The sequence below is a fragment of the Cyclopterus lumpus genome, chromosome 13, assembly GCF_009769545.1.
Source record: "Cyclopterus lumpus isolate fCycLum1 chromosome 13, fCycLum1.pri, whole genome shotgun sequence".
NCBI lineage: Eukaryota > Metazoa > Chordata > Actinopteri > Perciformes > Cyclopteridae > Cyclopterus > Cyclopterus lumpus.
The window spans coordinates 8,995,044-9,018,895 of record NC_046978.1 but is presented as its reverse complement, the minus strand read 5'-3'; the positions used below and the strand labels follow the sequence as shown (position 1 = coordinate 9,018,895).

Sequence of the window (23,852 nt, the reverse complement as noted above, 5' to 3'; positions counted from 1 at the left end):
ATAGAAACTACTGAATATTCCCTTTATTCTCTTTACATTCATCGTTCCTCGTCATTTCTTAATAAGTACTGTTTGTGGATTCCAGTAGAGTAATCTGCCATCTCTTTCTCCTCCCAGGCACATGCAGGTAGGCTCTCTTCCTCCCCAGGCTCCAGCTCCTCCAGTGGGTTACGTGTCGAGCACAATGGTTTCTGACCTGGAGACCGATGTGCCTGATGAGGAGGAGGAGGAGGAGGAGGAAGAGGAGGAAGAGGAGGAAGAGGAGGAAGATGAAGGCTATGGAGCCAGGCATCCCCGCGGCATCGAGCACACACCAGGATCTAGCATGGACAACCTGGACAGCTCTTTAACAGGTGAGGTTGATTCTGAATTGGGGCACTACTTTGTGGATGTACATATTTGTTAACCATATTGTAATTTAACACAGTATTTTTGTAGTAAAAATGTTTTGCTATATTTAAGTATATGTTTATAAAGTTATATAGTATTATTATTTTTGGTTTAAACCAAAATAACTCTGATCTAATTATCCCATTGTTGCTCTATCTTGTCTCTCAGTGAATGGATTGTTGGACATGTTCTTCATCAGTCTGCAATGCGTTCATCTTTATGTGAACATGCTTACTGAGTGTCCCTCAATCAAGTTTTTTAAGCACTTTTGGCAGACTCTGGGGAATTATAATTATCATTTCCAAAAAAAAGAGATAAGAAAGTCCATGAATTTTAAACAGGATAGTGAGAGGGGAATCAAGAGGAAGGAGAGGCAAGGCGAGAGGGGGGGGTGGACTGTGATTTAACACGCACACGGCACCGGAGCCAGCGCCACCCATATCTTCCCAAAGAGATTTGAAATACATTTCACGTGCGGCCTATTCCATTGCAGACTAGAGACACCATTTCCATTTTTACAACTCACTGAAAAGTTTTACAGCCGTCTGTCAGGCGGACATATGAAGGGCATGACATTGCAGCAGCAAAGCTGCGGAGTGGACTGCTGCTGTCCTACTGACCAGGCAACGCTATCCATCTGTAAACTAGAGGGTACAACTGGGGGGATATTTCTGAAATATCAGTCGGCTTTGGCTATAATGCTCAACAAGGACAAGTTGTGATACAAAATGCTGGTGTCGTGGAACTGTGTGTGTATCAGGCCTCCAAATGAAGACAGTGAATACTAAAAATGTGATCCATATTGGGAAATTCATGGGTAGAAAGAAATGGAGAGAAAGCAATAACTATTCTGTATCTTAAGGGAGCAGAGCTGAGCCAATCGAGAGAGAAAGCATGAGAATAAGAGGGTTGACAGCGCTGCTGGTTGGTCTGCCCTGTCAGTGGCAGCCCTAAAGAGTACTTTTCCATGGGGTGATGGAACAGTGGTTTTGGTTACGCTGACACATGCTACTTGCTGATGTATTTAGAGGAATATAAAGCAGCAACTGGGCCCTAATCTACTGCATCTCTCCTCCACTGTATTCCTCTGAAGACAGCACTATTTCTTCTTATCTCTCTGCAAGTCTGCTTCACACCCGATCGTTTTACAACACAGACACGGTTCCAGCTCCGGGGTTAGCAGGAGGATGGGCGAAACTGCTGAGATTTATTGCGGCCACCATTTTGAGGCTATACACATAGGCGAGGGGAGGAGTGAGATTCCTGTCGAGCCCTGCTTGATATATTTCTCATTGTTTTTAATAACATGGAAATAGGTCTGTTTTAAATAATGTTATTACCAAAGGCTAGTAAATCACACATTTTCACAGACGCCCCAGAAAAAAAGCCAGTCTTCTCCTCTGGGGCCATTTGTCTCCAGCAGATTGTCTGCACAGCCTTTCCAATGTGTTATTCTATTCTCTGCAATAATGCTTTTTACTTTGAACAGGTACATGTAAATCCTGATGTTGTGGTGGGTATTGCAGATCTATGTCTTGCTTGAGCCTCAGAGATAAAGTGAACACATAGGTATTACCTGGCTTTGTGTGTGGGTGTTATAGGTTGTGTGTAAAGCCTGGATGTGGTCGCAGTGAGCCTGTTACGCCTACTGTTCTGGCCGATTACCCTCTCATAAAGCCTTTCCAGGTTTGTGAGGAGCAGGGTCACATCTTTCTTACGGCAGGTAGAGATGCCTGCTCGTCAGGGGAACGGTTTCCCTGCTTAACGACATGCAGATTACGCTCCTGTCAGTATAAATCAGTTTTAGTGGCGGGAGGGACCTGGGCTGGGTTTTACTGCCCCCAAACCTTCTCCCATTTACTGGTCCTTCTCTCACAGTGCTTGGAGCATGAGAGGGGGCAGCCCGTGGTGTTTAGAGTGCTCGGCTTGGCCCATTGCTCTGGTCCAAGACATAATAAAATGACGGATCCGTAATCCAAAACTTTGTCCAGAGCTACAGAAAAAAAAGAACTCTGGCGCAAAAAGAAAACGTGATTGAATTTTTTATCAAATTATGTGACAATGACCATCGTTTGATTGGACTGCTATTTCTGAGAATAGGACTGCCCCGGCGGTGCGGCAGAAGAAAGTGTCAGTTAGTGCAACTGAAAAGTCATTCTGTGATGTGATTTGCTGAGGCAGTGTTCCTTCGCTGAGCCGGAGGAGTTGGAAGCTTCAGTGAATTGGCTGGCACTGCCTGTACTTCAATATCTGCTCTATTCTTCGTGGGAGGATTGAACCCAGTGGAATTGCTGTCTTTTTTTTTCTAAGAAAAAAAAGACTCTTAGAAAAGAATTTCAAAGAAAATAGATTGACAAGATGGAGGGCTCGAAGTAGTTACTGCCTTGGATTTCAGTTAGCGCTGTAAAAATAGGTTGTGTAAGGCGTTCTCTGCCTTATGCAAGCTTCCATTTTTACAGAAGTTACCATTAATCTGTGAACACGTATTTCACTGCAATGCAATAGGAGGGAAGAGTGTTGCAACTTCAGCTGTTCAATGTGCAATTTCCTAAAGTCATATGCAGTGACTGAGTAACCACCTGTATGAGACATATAGTTCAGCATATATAGATATTATATACTATATATATATTCAGATTTGTACATCTAGCATTTATTTTATTTTAAGACATTTCAAGGCAATTTAATTATCAGGAGGAAAGGAAAATCATGCAATACGTGCCAAAGCCATTCTAATGTGTATATTTCTATTATTGATACCTTTGGTTCTACTTCAGTTCGATCACCCTATTTCCACAAAGTAACACAGTTACACATCTTGTATTTATCAGTTTTGGTATATATACAGTATATATATATATATGAACTGTGCCAGATTAATACCACCTTTTCTTATCACACTGACCTTTCCTGCTGCTAACTTTGTGTCCCTATTGCTCTCTCTATAACCTTTACCCACACACCTCCCCAGTTCTGTGTGCCATCAGCCTGCTCCATCACACCCCTCTTGTGTTCTGTGTGAGGGAGAGATAAAGTAGCAGAGCATTTGGGTTTGTGCCACATGAGCAAAGTCTGCCAAACCAGTCCCACTGAAAGCTGTCACATTAGCCTACTGTTCTGTGTTTTTGCTTGCCAAAGTGGCATATTTTCTACTGGCTGATATTTTTACATTTAAAGTGCTGGCCTTGCTTTTTACATGAAGAAAAGGAGAAAAATACTTCCAGTAGCATAGAGGTATATGCTAAAAGTCTTCCTCATGCGTATGCCTCCAATCCTGTCATGTACTCAATTTTGTTTGTGAAGTAGGGTATTGATTTTATCTCCCATCTTTTTATCACTTACAGTAGCTGTAAGTGAAATACCTTGATGTTGGCTTAAACTTCTCTTTTCGAGAAAATGTACACGGGGGTGTCTGTGCATTTTTAAATAGGAATAAAGAAAACTGGCAGTGCATACCACCAGGTGGTTGATGCAATACACTGGTTTGCAGGATACTTCATCTGTGTCACCTGAGGCGGTATTTTAGTCTGCGCTGCACAGGTGAGCTCATTGTTCCTCATCAAAAGAAGAGCAACATTAGTTGATGCCTGTCCTGCTGTTCCACTGCGTACATTCTGGTGTGTGTTTGTGTGCACATGTGGTGTGTGTGTGTGTGTGTTTGTGTGTGTGTGTGTGTGTGTGTGTGTGTGTGTGTGTGTGTGTGTGTGTGCGTGTGTGCATGCAATTTGTGTTCTACATGTGTTTGTCGATGAAAGAGGACAGGTCAGAACAGAATGAGCCGAAATGCCCCGCAGCAAATACGGAATCATTTAATAAGATCACTGAAATGGGTTCATCCATCTTAATGCGGAAGCAGTTCAAAACGCCAGATCATATGTCCATAAAGGCTATGGCCGTTGAGAAGAAAAGTATGAACATGATACGATTGAATTTGAGTGTTTTGAAATAGAAAGAAAATGCATTCTCTCACACACACACACACACACACACACACACACACACACATTTGCTGAAACCTGTGGTGTTCCATAGGGTCCATGGTGAATGGGTGGGGCTCAGCCTCGGAAGATGACCGTAATTTCTCCAGCCATAGGTCCAGTTTGGGCAGTTCGTCGGATGGCTCCATCTTTACCCACTGCAGCTTTGCCCAGGCCCTGGTGGCCGCTGCAGACAAGGCAGGCTACCAGCTGGAGGGCACTAGCCTCAGCAAGAGAGGTTGGTGTGTGGAGACCAGCTACACACTGTCCGACTGGACCTTCTACCAGTGGCAGACGATTTGTTCTCTTCTGCTCTGATTTTTCCTTCTCTTATCCATTGGCTGATGTTTTCCCCCACAATGGTGGCTTAATGTTGGATTTCCTCTCTCCTGCTTGGGGACGCTGTGCCCAGGTTGTGCATGGCACCTGTTGTACGCAGCGGGACTGCAGCTATCTCCTTATCCTCAACTTTAACTCTGTGACTCATTTGGCTTTGCACTCTGGCTTCCTTGGGAATAGCTCTGTGTTTTGTTGTACTTGCAACCTTTTGCAAGCTTCACCAGAGTTCTTTCTCCTCTAATGGAAATCGTTACCGTTGTTTTCTAATAGGTTTGTGAATCTTGAATCATAACCTCTACCTTTCTTGACGACAGCCTCAGCTGTCTAGGTGCTGGCTCCTTCTTGTCTTTATTAACCAGCTGGCTTGTGGTCCTGTATCCCTCCTGCAGGTAAAGGCTTGTCCCACCGGCCCCGGCCCGGCAGTCCATTCTCAACAGATGGCAGCACAGTCGGCACACACAGCTTGGGCCACCAGAGGGCCACCAGGCCCACACGCAAACCCCGAAGCCAGGGCACAGCACCCCACCGGAGAGATGCTGGTGCAGACGGTGAGGCAGCGACTGAAAACACATTTTAAATAGTTTATGCAGAAGGTTCTCTAAAGCATCTGTTATTGTTTTAAAAACTAGAGGGAGTTATATTAATATGATATTAGATGGAAATGTGTCAGTTTTCTACTAGTAAACTACATATAAGTAATTTATGGCTTTTGATTAATTCTGTGAGTTTTCCCTTTGGCACAGACCTACCTCCACCCCCTGAGCCTCCCCCCTCTCAGGGCCAGGGCCGTATCCAGGGGGCCCGCAGTATAAGCAGCATGGTACCCCCTACAGATAGGAAGGCTTCCTCTCTGGAGCGCCAGCCTATGTCAGGGCCCCTGTCCGGTCCAGATGACATAAAGAGCTCTATTGACAGACAGACACGTACTTCTCTGGAACATCATCGCCAGCTTCAGGACCGACTGGGCTCCATGGACCGCACTGACGATGGGCGCAGTGCACACAAAACAGGTAGAGTTGAAAAAAGACTTCAGTCTTCAGCCAACGGCACTGTCAAATTGTACACACCTCGTGCTCATTAACAGGCTAACGTAAGCGTGATCATTAAAATGCTTGCAATTGCAGTCTTCTCATGTTTAGCATAATTCATCATGTCAGTTCTGGAATGCGAGGTGTTGTTCATATTATGTACTATTTCACCATGAAGCTCAACGTCCGTTGAGGCTGACGGTAGTTTGGTCATTGGGTTTTGAAGTACTGTTGTGTTTTCATGAACCAAAGTATTGAAAAGCTGGATATTTTTGACATGCTTGTGGTGAAGGATGAAAAGCCAGGGGATCACCTAACGTATTCAGATTCATATACAAGGTAATTGGGGTCGGCTGTCGCTCATGGGGATGAGGGGTTGTCCTGTAACCACAAGGTAGCCGGTTTGATCCCCGCTCTCCCCATGTCAAAGTGTCCTTGAGCAAGACACTGAACCCCCAGTTGCTCCCCGGGCGCTTCACCGCAGCTCCTTAATAACTAATGATGGATCAATAATGCAGAGAAGAATTTCCCCACGGGGATCAATAAAAGTGTACATTTCTTTCTTTCTTTCTTAATCTGTTGCAAACGTTGAATGGACAGACCATTGCTAGAGCCATGCTGCTGGCATGGTAACAACAAGTTAATTGAGGCCGATCACATGTATTTTATGGTAGTGCACTCTAGGCTTTACATAAGCTCCTACCATGTTTATTGATAATGATAAATAATATAATATATTATATGGTTATAATAATATAACCAGTTCTGCATCACATTCCAACCAAAGTCCCGTTCTTAACAAGTGGGCTGTTCCTAACTGAAGCTCTTGTCATTGCATTGTGAGGAAACAACAAAGACACAAGAGTTCTGCTGTGGCTTGACAGTGAGGGATTTTCTCTGAGTTATTGTGTTGAAGTTAGCTTGCATGCTGCGATGAGACTGGGCTCCCATGAACAGATTGCGTTGTCTTCCCCCCCCCCCAGCCTTCCCAATGCCCCTGTAACTGTTGCCAATATCATCCTGCTCCGCTCCAAGTAAGGCAGCAGGCCCCAGCAACTGAAATGCTCAAATCGCTTTGGCTTTCTTTTTCTCACACAAACAGAAGCCACTCCACACCCCATCTGTGTGTGTCTGTGCTCATGTGAGTGCGTGTGTGCATGTATGTCCGTGACCATTAGAGCTCTCCATGCTTTGTGCCCTGCCCTCTTGGTGCCAGGTCTCTCTCAGACAGTAAATCTGAGACTGTGAGACAAAGACAGGTGCCACAATCAGCGTCTTTACAAAAACCCATAGGTGAATTCCCATATGTGTCAGAGTGCTGACTGATTCACAGTAGAATCCACTGAGGTCGGGGCAAACTCTAGTACAGTCATTAGCGAAGCAGTGGGGAGCAGTTTGATGAGATTTCACACAACGGCGGAATCTGCTGAGGGGTCAATGTGATGCTGCCCTGCAGCAGGCGGTGCCACAGCAGCCAGCGGCCCTTCTCTTATTCTATTTACCCTGTTATAAGGCTGGTAGCTGCAAGGCCATGTGTGAGGCTGAGAGTCCTCACTGTGGCACGCCCTGGCATAGCCTGTTGGCACCGCCACTCTGCAGATGTCAGGAGGTGTGTGTGTGTGTGTGTTGGGGGGTGGGGGGGTGGGTGGGTGGGGGGGGGGGCAAAGTGCTCTTTGTCTCCATGCATCAGATGCTAGATGTGTTTCCCTGCAACAATAAAAGACATGAATTGTGTCTACTTTTCAAACATTTAGTATCCCTGTGTTTTCAGAGGACGGGTGTCTGCCATATAACAAGCCATCCTTTCCCTCCCCTGGTGGCCACAGCTCCTCTGGCACAGCCTCCTCCAAGGGCTCGACAGGGCCACGCAAGGCCGAGGGTCCACGACAGCCTCAGCAGTGGACCGCCACAGAGCACGCTGAATTCCTGGGGACCAATGGACAGGGACAGTACTCGGGAGAGTTATGTGAGTACCTACGCATTTTACGGCAGTGTCTGACAATATAAGGCGTGTATCGTGGAAAAAAAGCCCCATCTTCACTTTAACAACAAGACTCGCTCCAACTGGCTGTTGTTTGCTGAGTAGTGAAGGCAAACATCGGCCATACAACTGTAACTAGTTTCTGCGGCTTCAATGAGGTTTATGCTGCGTTCACACCAAAAGCTTGTGGTGTGAACGCAGCATAAGAGGTGTTGACAGCCGTATATGTTTAACTTCAGACAGACTTAGGCCTATTGTTTTACAGTCATTTAGTCTTTAGCTAATATTTGTTTAGCTTGATAAAGTGTTGTCTAGCTGTATGTCTATCCTGGAAATGTGCCCACTGCACTAATATTCAGTATACAATCAGTTAATTTGAGCTGGAGGTACATTCCTTGCATGCGTCAGCAAACTTCCCCAAAAGAGTTGATTCTGATTCTGATTCATGCTAAGCTAAGCTATAAAAATATGTGTTTCCATTTTCTAAATAAACCTGCCATTTCTTTTATTTCCCTTCTCTACCACAGAGTGATCTGCCTGGGATGTGAACTGGAAAACCCTGGTCTTTCCTCGAAAGAATGAGGCCCTCCTTGTCGGGGCAATGAACTTTGTCCTTATCTGTGTGTTCTCAGAGGGAAGGATTGCAGTAGAGGCACTACAGAGAAACGCAGTGTCACAGAACTGTAAATGTGATGTATAGGCACAGACATACTGTACATCTCACTATGTTTTTTGTCCTCAAGAAAATATTTTCCACCTCCTACCTTACTGTAATTTTCTTTTTGTTAGAAAAAGGCAAGTAAACACACAAAAAAAAAAGAAGAAAACATCTATACGAGAACAAATGTTCTGGTAAATGCCCTTGGGGAATTTTGTTTCCTGTAAATATATCTTTTAACTTGCTGTTGCATTGCTATGCAAACCTAATTCAGTTTGAGCTTTTTATTTCCATATACAGGAACAGTTGGTTTTATCTGGTTATTTGTATTATATGTGAATTAAGTGGCTATTGTGCCATAAAATAATTGTTTTATAATCCATTGTTTGTTAATACTTACCATTAATTATTATCATTATTATTATTAATTATTGTTTTTGCACTGCAATTTTTGGTGATAAGCACAAAAACATAGCTCCTGCTGACATGAAGAACCGGAATAATATGTGAAGAGGAGTTTCTGTACTGTAAAGTAAAGAGAAGAAAATTATATACTAATGTACAGAGAGATATTAAAGAGTAGGGCTTTGCTCACAGACAGCAACAAGAAAGGCACCCATTTCCATGGTTGAGACTAATTGGGTGGCAAGCAGACAAGGTTCCCGAGGGAGAAGTGTACACAGAGGATACTGTATTACTGTAGGTGACTGAGTAGATTATTTAATTTCTAATTAACTGTCCTAAATCAATAGTCTGATTTAAGAAACATTTAGTGGTCGATCCTTTGGGCATGTCCCTGTCTTAAGAAACAGACTGACGGATTATTTTTTTATTTGTAATCTTTTATGCAAGTATTTCAACTTTGGTTTTCATGATTTACTGCCTAATTAATTTGATTACGCTGAGTTGACGCTCCTCGTTCAGTAAAACAGCACACAAACCAGAGAACCGCCAGAAGGGAGGAAGAATCCGTGAAATCTGTCCTCATGCTGTCCTTCAATAGCACTTACAGAGGCAGATTCATAACTCTTCTGTCGCCTTAATAGGTAAGCAGACATCACAAAGGAGTATTTCTTGGGATGAGTAGAAATGATACTCCCGAACCTGCCTAAAATATCAGTGGAGTATAATTTGTTTACATCTTTTATGTTTTGAATTTTGTGTTCCATCATTTTAATATTGTTTGCTTTTTAAAGCACTTACTGTTCATGTTCGTCATATTATCTGTGGTACAGTATCATCCAAGAAAACAACACATTTACCTGTTTGGTCCAGCTCAGTGCTGTGAAAATGAGGTAATCTGTGAAAGTAGTTGTTGCTGTAACGGTTGGTGCCTCAGGTACCGATACACTCTGGTCAGCACAGCCTTGTGTCCATAACTTTCAGAAGGAATGGTGTGTACAATGTACAGTGTAGCTTAGAGTCACTGTTTGATCCCAAAACGTGACAATGGAGAAAAGCCTTGTATATTAACGAGCAGGCCCCACTGCCTCCATGTCTACAGCCACAGTGTGGAGCAGAGCACTTTCTTTCTGCCTGACCGACACAAAACACACACTTATCATCTGCCGCTTCTGACTTCTCAGCCTCTGAATCTCAACTTCTTGTCTTTTCAGACAATGTTTTTATTGGTTGTCCTTTTTTAATGAAAAGCTTGTTTCTTTGTATGCCTTTTATGGACTCCAAAACGCTGCTTACAACAATGTTTTCAATATTATTGTTCAGGATTTTTGTGGTTAACTGACTGTTTGTTTTTGTCTTTTTTGTACTGCTAATGTTGATAAAGGGGGGTGGAAACTAAAGGCCGCCAGATGCTGTTGTACTGTTGTCGTCACGCCATCGTCATTTTAGATCATCCACCCAGTGGCCAGTGTTCTGGAAATGAGGTGCAAAGAGTATCTCAGGTTATTTTACATTCTGGTGGTGTTTATGTATGTGTATATATGTGTATATATCCATACGCATCTCCACTTGATTATGCCATTCCATTTGATTGACAAGAATATCCCTCTCTCATGTCCAATTCTGTCGTCCCCTCTTTTCTTTTTCTGCTGTGGATTTTGATTCTGAGTATAATGTGCTGGTTTATCCACCTTAAGACAAGATGTCAGTAAAAGAACATACCAAATTAAGATTGATATTTCTAATGCGTTTTAGTGTCTCTTTAATACTCATTGTCTTCTTTTGAATCACAGTGTCGTTTTGTATTTATTAAAAATGATAATAAAAGTATATTGTGAAATATGCATAAAGATTGGTGGAATATAATATGTGTTTTTCGTTCCTTGTAAAGTTTGCTGTCAGAGCCGAGCAGCGAGGCCATAAGGAGATGACAGGCACACTGCTCACAGCGCGGCGAATGCCGGGTCGGTAGTCGTCTTCGTCGCTCTTCGTCCTGCATGTTCACCGCACTGCTCCTCTCATGTCAAAACTAAAGCGACTTCAAACTTTATCCAACACAAGGAGCAAAAACGCTCACAATTTGCTTGTCAAGACAATAGAGAAAATGTCTTTTTGGAAGGATAAAAGTACTTTATCTTTCCCTCTTTTTTGTTCATTTTCTCAATATTGTTGATTCTTTGTAGCCTATCTGTGTGTTGCCTTTTTGCTATAAAAGATTAAAAATGATGACAAAAAGAGAAAGTTGTTGGGTGAAGTCTTTCTGTACAGTATGGGGTGAGGTGACACTCCGATCCAATGCCATTTCTACAGTACATCTGCGTTCTTTTTCTTCTGTAAACCACCTTCTGTATTCACTTGCATGTCCTTATCCAAGAAGAGAGTGGATCAAGAAAATACACTTTTACAGTCTCATTCCCATATCCTGTAATAATAAATCCATGTTCTTTTATTTCCTTGTACCTGGATCAATATCAAATAAAATATTTTTTGAAAAATTATATTGCCTAAAAATACATTTGTTTTATAGCTAGCTAGATGGAAGACAGGAAATAATTCAAAAATAAGTAAAAATGTCTATTAGCTGTAATATTTTAGTTTTTTTTAGACTGCTTCTGTATACTTCAGCTAAGACAACATGAAAAATGGCAAGTGTCCAAAAGCATGCTTCCTCTGATATCTTGATAGTATTTGACCCAGCAACAATGTGCATAGTCATTTTGTGCTCTGTGTGTGTGTGCGTGTGTGTGTGTCCGCTCTGCTTTATGTCAAACCAATCCCGACCTTGATCCTTCTGGAGGAGCAGCTTCAAACACAAATCCAAATCTCCTGTATCACTGAGACAGGCAGCTTGCTTTCAAGCTCCCCTCCATGGAGCTCTCTGTAAAATAACTTGTGAAAGGAATGCAAAACTGTCTATATAAATTAAAAACAGCTTTTAATCTTTATCTTGTATATTTCTTTATCAAACATTTTTCATATTCAAATGTTGAAACGATTATTGTGGGGCTTAGAACATTATGATGGAAGTATATTTCCATCCCTGTGCTGACTTGTGTCTCATAAATTGTTGATACCGTTTGATCCACAGATTTTGTGCAACATGTAACCATTTCTGACCAATCTTTTAGCTTTCTTTTTAACTATTGGATGGTGAGCACTTCGGTTCTGGAAATGCCAATATTATCAACATACCTAGGAATTCATCCTCTGAATACTCTCTTGGTCTAGTTTGTGGTTGTAAAGTTTAATGAGGCCGTGATTATCCTAGAGGTCACAATAGGTCATTTTATACAGTGACATCAAGTTCAGACCATCAAACAATGGTCTCACTACAATTAAATGGCTACTAAGGGGAATACCATAACACATAAATACAATAGGGATCATTAAATCCATAAGAGTCAGATTTCCAGTCATAGCCAATTCTGAAATATTGAAATACAACACATTTTATAAGACATAGAACGTTATGCTTCATGCAAAAAAACGTCTTTTTGCCCTAAACTGCATTTGATTAGTTTAAAGTGGGCCTTTAAACTAATTTGTATTCAGATATCTTGTAGTGAGAGGTCAAGGGACTTTTAAAATGCCCATCCAAGTTTATCTCTTGACAAAATGTAGCTTACTTTGGAGCATTATTTAGCCCCTTTCTCAAAAAGTTAGCAAAAGTAGCGTCTCATTTATGATGCAGACAATGCAAACCATGTTGATACTGTTTATAGCTGCAGTGAATTTTATTAAGCATTGCAAGTTTGGTGCAGTTAAGTAAATTTGTTTGCAGTAATCCGAATTCAAGAAATTACGTATAAATAAATGAATAAATAATGCATTTAAAAAATGTTAAATCATGTTGGGCGATGACGTCATAATATGACGACAGACTTTGACAGCTTTGTTGTAAAAAAAACAAAAACTGTGCAAAGATCGAAACCATGAATGTGTTAATTTCCTGAAGAAGAAGAAAACCTTCAAAAATGGATTGCAAATATAAATATATTTGCATAATGTTTCTGTAGTTGTTTCAAACACCAGCTCCGTTTATCCTGCAAACACAGACATAAACCATATTTATTTTGTTTCATATTTATTGGTTTCTGACTAATTAGCATGCAGATACGTTGGTGGTGAACATTAACTCGTTGCCTTGATGACTATTTTCATCGGCGGTGGAATCCACATTAATAAGCATTTGGGTGGGTGTGTTTTGGTCTTATCACGGGATTCGTTAACAGTAAGAGAAACAGAATATCACCGGACTTAATATTCACATCTGATCAGTGGCGCCTGACCAACAGAGGGCCACGAGGCCTGGCCCCACCCACCTTGAAAGTAATATTTGTAAAATAGGTTATCTGCTTTTCCTGCACCTCCTCTCAGCCTGTCTGCATGTCTCAGCTGTGCTGGAGCCGAATCGTTTAGGCCCAGAAGAGACGGGTCTAAGAAGCAGTTTAGCCTATTACTGATTAAAGATATAAATGAGTGATTTACAATTGAGTCAATCAGCGTCCTAAAATAGATTCAGCTTTGGGCCAAAGTCATCTGGTGTGTTCTCATCATGACATGAGGCCAGCGTGAGCGCGAGCGCTTCTCTTTCAAGAAGACCCGACCCGGTAAAATCAACGGGGACAGAACCAGCATGAACAGTTAGGGAGTAAGGGACATGAAACACTTGTTGGAAGAATTAAGAAAACATGAGCACACCAGCAGACACATGATAACATGAGAACACCAGCACACACATGATAACATGAGACCACCAGCACACACACATGGATAACATGAGACCACCAGCACACACACATGGATAACATGAGACCACCAGCACACACACATGATAACATGAGACCACCAGCACACAAACATGATAACATGAGACCAGCACACACATGGATAACATGAAACCAGCACACACATAATAACATGAGACCACCAGCACACAGATGGATAACATGAGACCACCAGCACACAGATGGATAACATGAGAACACCAGCACACACATGGATAACATGAGACCAGCACACACATGGATAACATGAAACCAGCACACACATAATAACATGAGACCACCAGCACACAGATGGATAACATGAGAACACCAGCACACACATGGATAACATGAGACCAGCACACACATAGAAAACATGAAACCAGCACACACATGGATAACATGAGAACACCAGCACACACATGGATAACATGAGACCAGCACACACATGGATAACATGAGAACACCAGCACACATGGATAACATGAGACCACCAGCACACACATGGATAACATGAGACCAGCACACACATGGATAACATGAGCCCACCAGCACACACATGATAACATGAGAACACCAACACACACATGGATAACATGAGACCAGCACACACATGGATAACATGAGAACACCAACACACACATGGATAACATGAGACCAGCACACACATGGAAAACATGAAACCAGCACACACATGGATAACATGAGACCAGCACACACATGAAACATGAGAACACCAGCACACACATAGATGACATGAGAACAATAGCACACACACATGATAACATGAGACCAGCACACACATGGATAACATGAGAACACCAGCACACACATGGATAACACGAGAACACCAGCACACACATGATAACATGAGACCACCAGCACACACATGATTACATGAGACCAGCACACACATGGATAACATGAGACCAGCACACAAATGGATAACATGAGACCACCAGCACACACATGATAACATGAGACCAGCACACACATGGATAACATGAGAACACCAGCACACACACGACAACATGAGACCAGCACACACATGGATAACATGAGACCACCAGCACACACATGGATAACATGAGACCACCAGCACACACACATGGATAACATGAGACCACCAGCACACACACATGATAACATGAGACCAGCAGCACACACACATGGATAACATGAGACCACCAGCACACACACATGATAACATGAGACCAGCACACACATGGATAACATGAGAACACCAGCACACACATGGATAACACGAGAACACCAGCACACACATGATAACATGAGACCACCAGCACACACATGATTACATGAGACCAGCACACACATGGATAACATGAGACCACCAGCACACACATGGATAACATGAGACCACCAGCACACACACATGGATAACATGAGACCACCAGCACACACACATGATAACATGAGACCAGCAGCACACACACATGGATAACATGAGACCACCAGCACACACACATGATAACATGAGACCAGCAGCACACACACATGGATAACATGAGACCACCAGCACACACACATGATAACATGAGACCAGCACACACATGGATAACATGAGACCAGCACACACATGGATAACATGAGCCCACCAGCACACACATGGATAACATGAGACCAGCACACACGTGGATAACATGAGAACACCAGCACACACATGGATAACATGAGACCAGCACACACATGGAAAACATGAAACCAGCACACACATGGATAACATGAGAACACCAGCACACATGGATAACATGAGAACACCAGCACACATAAATAACATGAGACCACCAGCACACACACATGATAACATGAGACCAGCACACACATGGATAACATGAGACCAGCACACACATGGAAAACATGAAACCAGCACACACATTATAACATGAGACCAGCACACACATAATAACATGAGACCACCAGCACACAGATGGATAACATGAGAACACTAGCACACAGATGGATAACATGAGAACACCAGCACACACATGGATAACATGAGACCATCACACACATGATAACATGAGAACACCAGCACACACATGATAACATGAGAACACCAGCACACACATGGATAACATGAGACCAGCACACACATGATAACATGATAACACCAGCACACACACATGGATAACATGAGACAAGCACACACATGGATAATGGCCTCAGCCATATTGGTCAAAGTGAACGTCACTACCAGCTGGACGACACAGGATTGAGGTGAAGAAAAACAATGAGAAGGAGGATAAAAACAGGCTCACTTTAACCCTTCATAGGTCCATCTTAATATATAAACATGTTATATTAGATTTTATATATATATAGATATATGTGATTTTTAGTATATAATATTTATATGTTATAATATTATTATGATGTTTATATTGTATAGTTATATTAAATGGTATTTATAGTATATATCATATTATACTGAATATTATTATTTATATATATATATATATATATTAGTGCTGGGCAAAGATGAAAAATGTTAGCGATTAATCGCATGGATTTTCTGTGATTAACAGCGATTAATCGCATTATGCGCAAAATTCAATAATGAAATAGAAACTGGTGTATTACACGCTTTTATTTTAAAGTAATGTTATCCGAACAATATAACAGGCACTCTCGCAGCAACAGCAAGTTTACATACAGTATTTAAATCTGTTTTCTTTTGTTCTAAGAAACTTTTGTCTTTTATTAGAGAACATCATTACAGTCTCTGTTCAGTGGTTAGGGTCCCTGTAGAGTGACGTTAAGTGGTCTAGCACTAAAGAAAGTACACAGCTGGAATTTACTGTGCAGGAGACCTTTAGTCTGTACAGCCTGTTGATTTAGAGAATATAAGTCAAAGAAAGAACAAAGAAACCTTACGTGGATGCACGTTGAGCAGTTACACAATGACAAAATTAACTTTTAATATCCACTTTTTGTATCCATTCCTTTGTCCATGTTCAATGTGCTGCTGCTCTTTTCAGCAGCACTTGCTGGACTTGAAGTGGTCCATAACGTTTCTGCATTTAGCCAGGACTTTGTCAAACGCACTGTTCTAAGACACTGTGACAGAAAACATTTGACATAATCACATTATACGACTGGCATAAAAACAATTATAAAGTGCATAAAAATAGTGCATCATCATTTTGTAAATATGGGTGATTTTTAATGTCCTACATCCTGTTGTGTGATTCTTTCATTGCGTAACTTCTCTCCTTGATGATTGGTCAAGATTGAAAGGTTATCCCTTGTTGTCAAATGTAAACAGAATACGTTTGCATTAATTAATAATTAAAATATAAAGATGACAAATTGAGCACAGTCTCAACAGTCTTTGAGTTCCTCATAAATGTGAGCAATTACTCTTTTTAGTTTTCTGTTTGTGCTCTCATCTGATAAGCTTGTCATTGCTCCCTTTAGCTGTGTTATTCTTGGCTCTTGTTAATCTATTCTCATTAATGTATTGTATATTGTTCTATATTCTGTATCAGGATAGCCGAGGGTCAACAAGAGGACAAAGTCAAGTTAACGAAAGCATAAGATGCAGAAGTTGTCGAGACTAAAAAACAGGAAATCAAGGCTGGCGTTTTGGGGTGTATTTGTATAAAGTAGTTTATTTATGTACTTATCTATCTCTTGGAGCATTTGATATGATGGTGCAGTGGGAAAGCGTGCTGGAGCTGGAGAGTGCACCGCTTTGCCTTACTGTGCTCATGTCTGAATTTCAAAAAAGCACCCTTCTTCTGAAGAGTTTTTCATGCATATGTACACACGTGAAAGCCGTGTTTGAAACCATTTCACATCATTGACAGGGCCAATAAATTATTTGGCAGAAATGTAGTTATTAAGAGCCGTTTTACCCAATGACAAAAGATTTTCCGACATGATGACATGAGATATTATCACTTTGGAGGTCGGAATGAGATATTATCACTTTGGAGGTCGGACCTCGGAAATTTCGGGTCTGTGCCGGTTAACTATAGTGAGTGAGAAGTCGTCAGGCAGTTAACGTCAGTAGGAAACAGACAATAGAAGATGTTTTGAAAAAGTGTGAGTTGCCACAACCAAGAGAGGTCCTTGAGCATGCAGCCGTACAGTAACTGGGCACCCACAATGTAACATTAGCCATGGACAGACACAGACGTGGACACACACTTGCACCTATTGCATCATTCTCATGGCGGAGATAACAATCCTACACAGTCAAAGAATATTTGTTTGGGGGTATAACTCATTTTCATGGTATTTCTTTGGAATATTCATCTAAATGGTTCACCCTGACCCTTAAAGAAACCCATCTGTCTGTGCCTCGAGGGGGGGGGAGGAGGGGGGCACAGGACGAGTAATGACTGCTCCGCTTCTTTTGCCAACAAAGAAACTTTCCCTCTCCACTCTCATCTTTTATTTCCAACTGTTTACCAGTGTGCACTGCTCTTCGCACCTCCGCTAAAATGTGCATCAAATATGCAGTTTGTGAAGATGTACCTGTGTCTCTACACACTCCCAGAAGCCTGTGCTTTCATCCGGCTGTGTAATGCTGCATCAGACCGTTGGCGGAGATGGTCTGTGGAGAGACCAAACTCTGGTTAGCCAGGCAGGAGGAAACAAGCTTTGCTCAGCAAATACTCACTGAAGTAAGAAGCAAGTTATCAGGGCAGAGAGCTGCGTGTGTGCTTGGATGTCTGTACCAGTGTGTTTCTGCTGGGAGGGGGGCTGCTGTTTATGCACTTGTGTGTGTGTGCGTGTGTGTGTGTGTGTGTGTCTGTGTGTGTGTGTCTTGATGAAAGGAAGCATCTATTGTTTGTTGCAGGATTTTTTTCCCCTTCATGCTTCTCCTCCCTTTTGTCTTTGGACTGGTGACAATGAGTGGAGGTGAGAGGGCAGCAGCACCAATGCAACACCATTCATCACACATGTCAAACAGCGAGACCAGCTGGGACAAGCCGCACAAATTAGCATTTCATCTCTCTCTCTCTCCCTCTCTCAGCCATTATCTCTATATATTTTCTTCACAGGTCCACACTTGATACATGACTCCATAAGCCACATCATTTTCCACCTGTTTAGATGAAAACATGACGTTATTGACCAACACTTTCCAAATATTCAGCTTTGTGACACAAAACCGACTAGTCTGGGTCCTGTTCTTCTTTAATAAGACTACTATCTGAGTCCTTAATGGCAGTGTGGTGGAATCCTATTGACTGCCTAATGTTATGCTGTGTCTTTATTGGGGCTTTAATTGATTTTCTTCCTCGCTGACAACTATTCTTGATTATTGGATTAATCCTTTCTAAGTCCAAGATGACATCTTTAAAAGACAGGTAAAAGCAATAAGAAACTGGAAGCTGCGAATGTTTGAAAGACTGAAAAAAATCTAGAACTATTGCTCCATTATCTATTAGATAAACTATTAGAATAGTTGCTGATTCATTTTCTGTTGAGCAATTAATTGATGAATCGTTTCAGCTCTGCTCTTGTCTTATACCTAAATAACCCAAACTAGGTGCATGGCTCAAATACATACAGCTACTGGTCAGAGATTATGCTCTTTAATAGAAAGTAGAGAGGAGTGGAGTGATTTTTATGTTAACCACCAAATAACAGTAAAAACAAATGTAGATGCAAAGACATGTACCTTGATTGCATTGTCTGTACAACCCAACATTCGGAGTGTTTTGTACTGTTTTATTTAGTTATTTTAGTTGACGTCATTTTGCTTGCGATGTTTCTGTCTGTCAGGATGGATGGAGAGGGGGTGAGAGCGGACATTAAATTTCACCTTGCAGTCTTTTCAAAAGTTACTATTCATACCAGCTGAGATCAGAGATGTTGATGAAAGCTGAGACATTTTATTAAAGAGAAAAGAAAACTCTGTTGGCTGAAATAAACATAAATTGACTGTCATGTATTGTAAAGGGGGAGGCTGCTGAAAAGAAACTACTGTGTGGATGATTTGTGTGAGTGTGTGTGTGTGTGCGTGTGTGTGTGTGTGTGTGTGTGTGCGTGTGCGTGTGTGTGTGTGCGTTAGCACAACAAATTGCCTCTAGATGTTTTCATTGAAATACAATTGTCATATACTGACGGAGTGTACCAGTGTTTTTGAGCACAGAGCTTTTGTTGCGAGGTTCCTGTGGAGCTCCTTGATGAACAATCTCTTAATCAAAGCTTAATTGTTTAGCCTGATCCTGAGTGACCTGCTTAATGGGAACCCCCTCCTTGATTAATGATGTGTGTTAACGAACACAGTGGGAGACACCCCAAAACCTTGTCTGACTCCTGTTAATTAAAGGCTGGGTCCAGCAGTATCTGTGACTGGATTATGCAGTTTAATGTGATGGAAATAAAAACAGAAAGCCTCACGTCAACTAATGTTTGTCTGGTAGCTGCGTGCCAGTATACAGCTGTATTAGACTTTTAACATTACATTATCTTCACTTGATTTTTGGTGAGGTTTAGTAAATCCCCAGAAATAAAGAGATTTTCTTTTATGCGATATGATTATATATGTCCATAGTGTACAGAAAGCCTTCAGCTTAAAAACCACACAAAAGAAAAAATAAGCTCTTGATATATGAAGTGATCATTTGTATTATATAGTTATGCATGTATTTTATGTGGGTATGTGTGCATGCTCATGGCTTTCTATCTTTGCCAAGGACTTGCAGAGAAACACAACCTCACCTTTTGAATGTTCCAAGGCTGTGGCTGTATTCAATGGCACTGTCGAAATAATAAACTTGAAAAAAAAACTGATTTAATCCAATCAAAGCTCTTACAGTGTGCTGCACACATATTTTAATCATTTTGAGTCCATGTGCCAGGACTATTTTGGATTTTTGTATAACATTTTATTTAGTTATTTATTACTTAGATTGCTGCAACTTTTGAAACAGAGCACACTGGCAAATTGGTGAAGATGAGACCTCGGTCCTTCCTTGCTGATAACTCTCTCTCTCTCTTCTTCACCTTCTGCCAATGGGGACCACAAGCATGAATGTCACCACTCTTTGAGGCATAATCGGTTAATCACCCCACGATGGGCAAGGTCACTGTCGACACACGCCGCCCTCCCACTTATCTCCTCCAGCTCAGGCCACACAGGAGGCGGGAGAGGGACTGGAGAGGTGGAGAGGGAAGAGATAATGAAGGCGATTATTTCAAAAGGGATATTTCATGTTATCCTGCATCTATAATCTGTTTTTGTTCCCTCCAGTTAAATGTCAATTTGGCCTAATCTATAGGCTGTATCATACATTTGATATAAATTGCAAAACTTGAGCATATCTTTGGTGCTTTTTGATGAAGCTTAAGATGTACCTGCACACCCCTACCTTCTCAAAATTCCTCTTTTTTCCCCTCTCATTACGTCGGTCACGGACAATAGCAGATGGCGCAGCTGACGGTTTAATTGTCTTTATTACAAAGGCATCTGCTTTCTGCTTTTTTAATCCACAACACCTCAACATCTAGCGGGCAGTCGATGCCATGTTTATGAAATTGGAAAGTAAACATGAACTAACATAAAAGCTGTTTCTCTATCAGAGTGTCGTAATGGCACTTGTGTAGCTCTCAGCAAATTACAGTGAGTTGTTTGTTTTTGGGACAGAATATTTTTAGAGGCCACAAGCTTACACCTCGCCTTTTTTTGCTCAAAAAGGTAAAATAATATTAAACATTGTTGCCACCTGACTCATATGTATGACTTACACCTGTGAGTCTCTTAAATTACAGAATCTGTTATTTTCTCAGCTCCTGAGACGTGTTGTACCGAGCTGAGGCTAAGGGAGGAAACAGCAGATGTTAGGCTCTCACAATCCTTTCTACCTTGGATCTGCAACAACAAAGCGGCTGAGGGGAAAAATGTCATCCGCGCTTCATCCCTGACGGCCCTGCATGAATGAATAATTACTCGACTCAGTTCGGGGAAAAGAAGCGAAATAAACCTGTAACCCTCTTCCCTTGAAACCCTTTCAAATGGGAGGCCCTGCATCGTGATAAGACGGTGACACTGAGGAGGCTGTGACATGCCGAGATCCTTCAGAAATAAAATGATTTTTCTCGTGGCAAAACGCTCAGGGAAATGAAATGATTCACCCCAGCAGCTCAGTACGTGCTCTTCCACAAAAAGATGAGATCTGGACACGGGGTTCATCTGTGAAGAAGAAGAAGGGGGAGGGAGAATGTTGTAGTATTGGTTGGCCGTGTGGAGTGAACAGCATTCGTGTCAGGAAGGAAGTAAGACTTTAGAAATGCATCATTGTTACCATTATGCTTAATAATTTGAATGACATCTCAGTGCATGACTCAAAGGCACTTGTATGGGCGCTGGCAGGGGTTATTAGAAATGACTCTCCCAATGATGCGTGTCACTGAAGCAGCAAATTAACATGAGGAGATGGAGGCATGTTAAAAGCAGCAGAAAAAGGGGGGGGGGGGGGAGCTGAGATGGAGGGAAGAGGGAGAGATGTGAGGGGAACAGGGATAGATGGGGAGAAAGATGTTGCTATTTTTCACTCTCTTTGTTAGCTGAGGCGCTCCGGTTGTGGTGTTCCAGCTCCGGCTCTGCAAAGCTTTTTCTGAACACCAGGTGCTCCTATTGTGATAAATGAATCTCAACTGTGCCGAACAATGGCCGAGGCAGCCAGACATATCCCTCATCAAATACTTCCACAGCTCCTCTTCCACAAACTACACAGTAAGCACACTGGCTTCTACCGGCGCTTTTACCACCCGACAAGACTGACGGATTATTTGGCTTCATGTTACTCTTTTTATAGAAACATATGGTAGGTAACTGACAATCCCCTGGAAGACACTACTGGACGATTTTTCTTGCTGTTGGTTGGACAGTTTCGGGTCCATAACCCATCTATAACTAAATGTCCTGTTCTCTTTCCTCCTCTCTGCTTGAGCTGGGAGCCTTGACTCTTTTTACTGACTGGAGGAGGCTGACCAACAAACACATCTATTCAAACACTAGTTACAGAGTGTTGGATTTCATAATTGACCAGTAATAAACTAGGAAAAAGCAAGAAAAGAAAATTCATGGACTATTTATGTCTGTGGCATGGAACTTGTGGGTGAGCCTTGACCTTTAGCTCAAGGCAGGCAAAGAGAGTCCTGAGTTGAAACAAGCTCCAAAGTGATAGTATTTGTAGAACAGGTAGGAGAGGCGTGTCGGTGAACAAGTTACTCGAGATGAGGAACTGTGACTGCAGAGTCAGAAACAAGCGTTGTGCGTTTCGAACAATTCACTCGGACTCTGCTGCTGATTCTACTTCCTGCTTTCTCCTTCCTGCGCTTCGCTCGGTGCCTGTCCATTCCTTTGTGTGCCTGCCTCCCGTCTCTGACAGCAAACAAGACTTGATACATGTACAGTGCTTTCACCTTTTTCCGCCCGGTAATTTATGCTGTCAGGGGTTTTCCTGTGTTTGGATGGCCAGGCTTTCGTGTCCATGTAGAGCAGTCTCTCGGGGTGTTGACACGGTCCTCCGTGTCCAGCATTAAAACTGACTAGCAGGTAATTGATGGGGGTTTACTGCCACAGGCACGCAACACAAACTGGATGGAGCTCCACCCTTTTTTAACTCCACATATTGGATTAGCACAAGGTTGTAAACAGCAGGATGACTCCGTTTATGTTATCCATCAGATGTTATATTAGTGAGAGTAGTAATATCAGAAACACTAATGCAATGCAGTTCTCACATCAGCAAAATTGAGAACCACCTAAATTAACACAAAGTGCACAATGACCACAACATCCTTTCGGTACCATTATAATTTCCATTTTTGTCAAGTAGTACTGAAATTATTATTCAATATAACAATTAGTCCTTTGTCAAAATTGACAACAATTTGAATGTTTGATTAATTGTTTAAGTCAATTATAATGCAAACGTTCCAAACATTAGGTGTGCTTCCTGTTCCTGTTTCATATTGTTGTAAATTGAATGTTCATGACTGTGGTTGACAAAAGAAACATTTGAAGATGTCACAGCGGGCTGTAAGAAAATGTGATATATATTGTACATGTCGTCAAAATAAATAGTAATAATCAGCTCATGTCATGCCCCCTGCTACCTGGAACTTGTTGATCCTGGACCTTCAGCATGCTGCTGAAGCCCTTGTGCCTCTGTATATCTCCGAAAGAGCTCCTTTCCATCTTTATGTTGCAACAACACCTACAGTGTCTGCTGCTGATGACATCATCTCTCCCACACCTCCTTGTCTTCAGAATAAAACCTCTTTCCATCCATTCCATTGCATTACATGCCATCCATCCTC

General features: G+C 41.9%; 1 protein-coding gene across 1 annotated transcript in view; it reads left to right on the top strand.

Annotated features, from left to right (window-relative positions):
- Positions 1-7,741, top strand: part of robo2 (roundabout, axon guidance receptor, homolog 2 (Drosophila)) — a 147,784-nt gene extending 140,043 nt beyond the window's left edge. The window contains exons 26-30 of the mRNA XM_034549008.1: positions 118-353; positions 4,423-4,605; positions 5,096-5,254; positions 5,450-5,716; positions 7,506-7,741. Of these exons, the coding sequence (XP_034404899.1) occupies positions 118-353; positions 4,423-4,605; positions 5,096-5,254; positions 5,450-5,716; positions 7,506-7,741 (1,081 nt within the window). The remainder of the gene's footprint in view (positions 1-117; positions 354-4,422; positions 4,606-5,095; positions 5,255-5,449; positions 5,717-7,505) is intronic.
- The last annotated feature ends 16,111 nt before the right edge of the window (positions 7,742-23,852 follow it).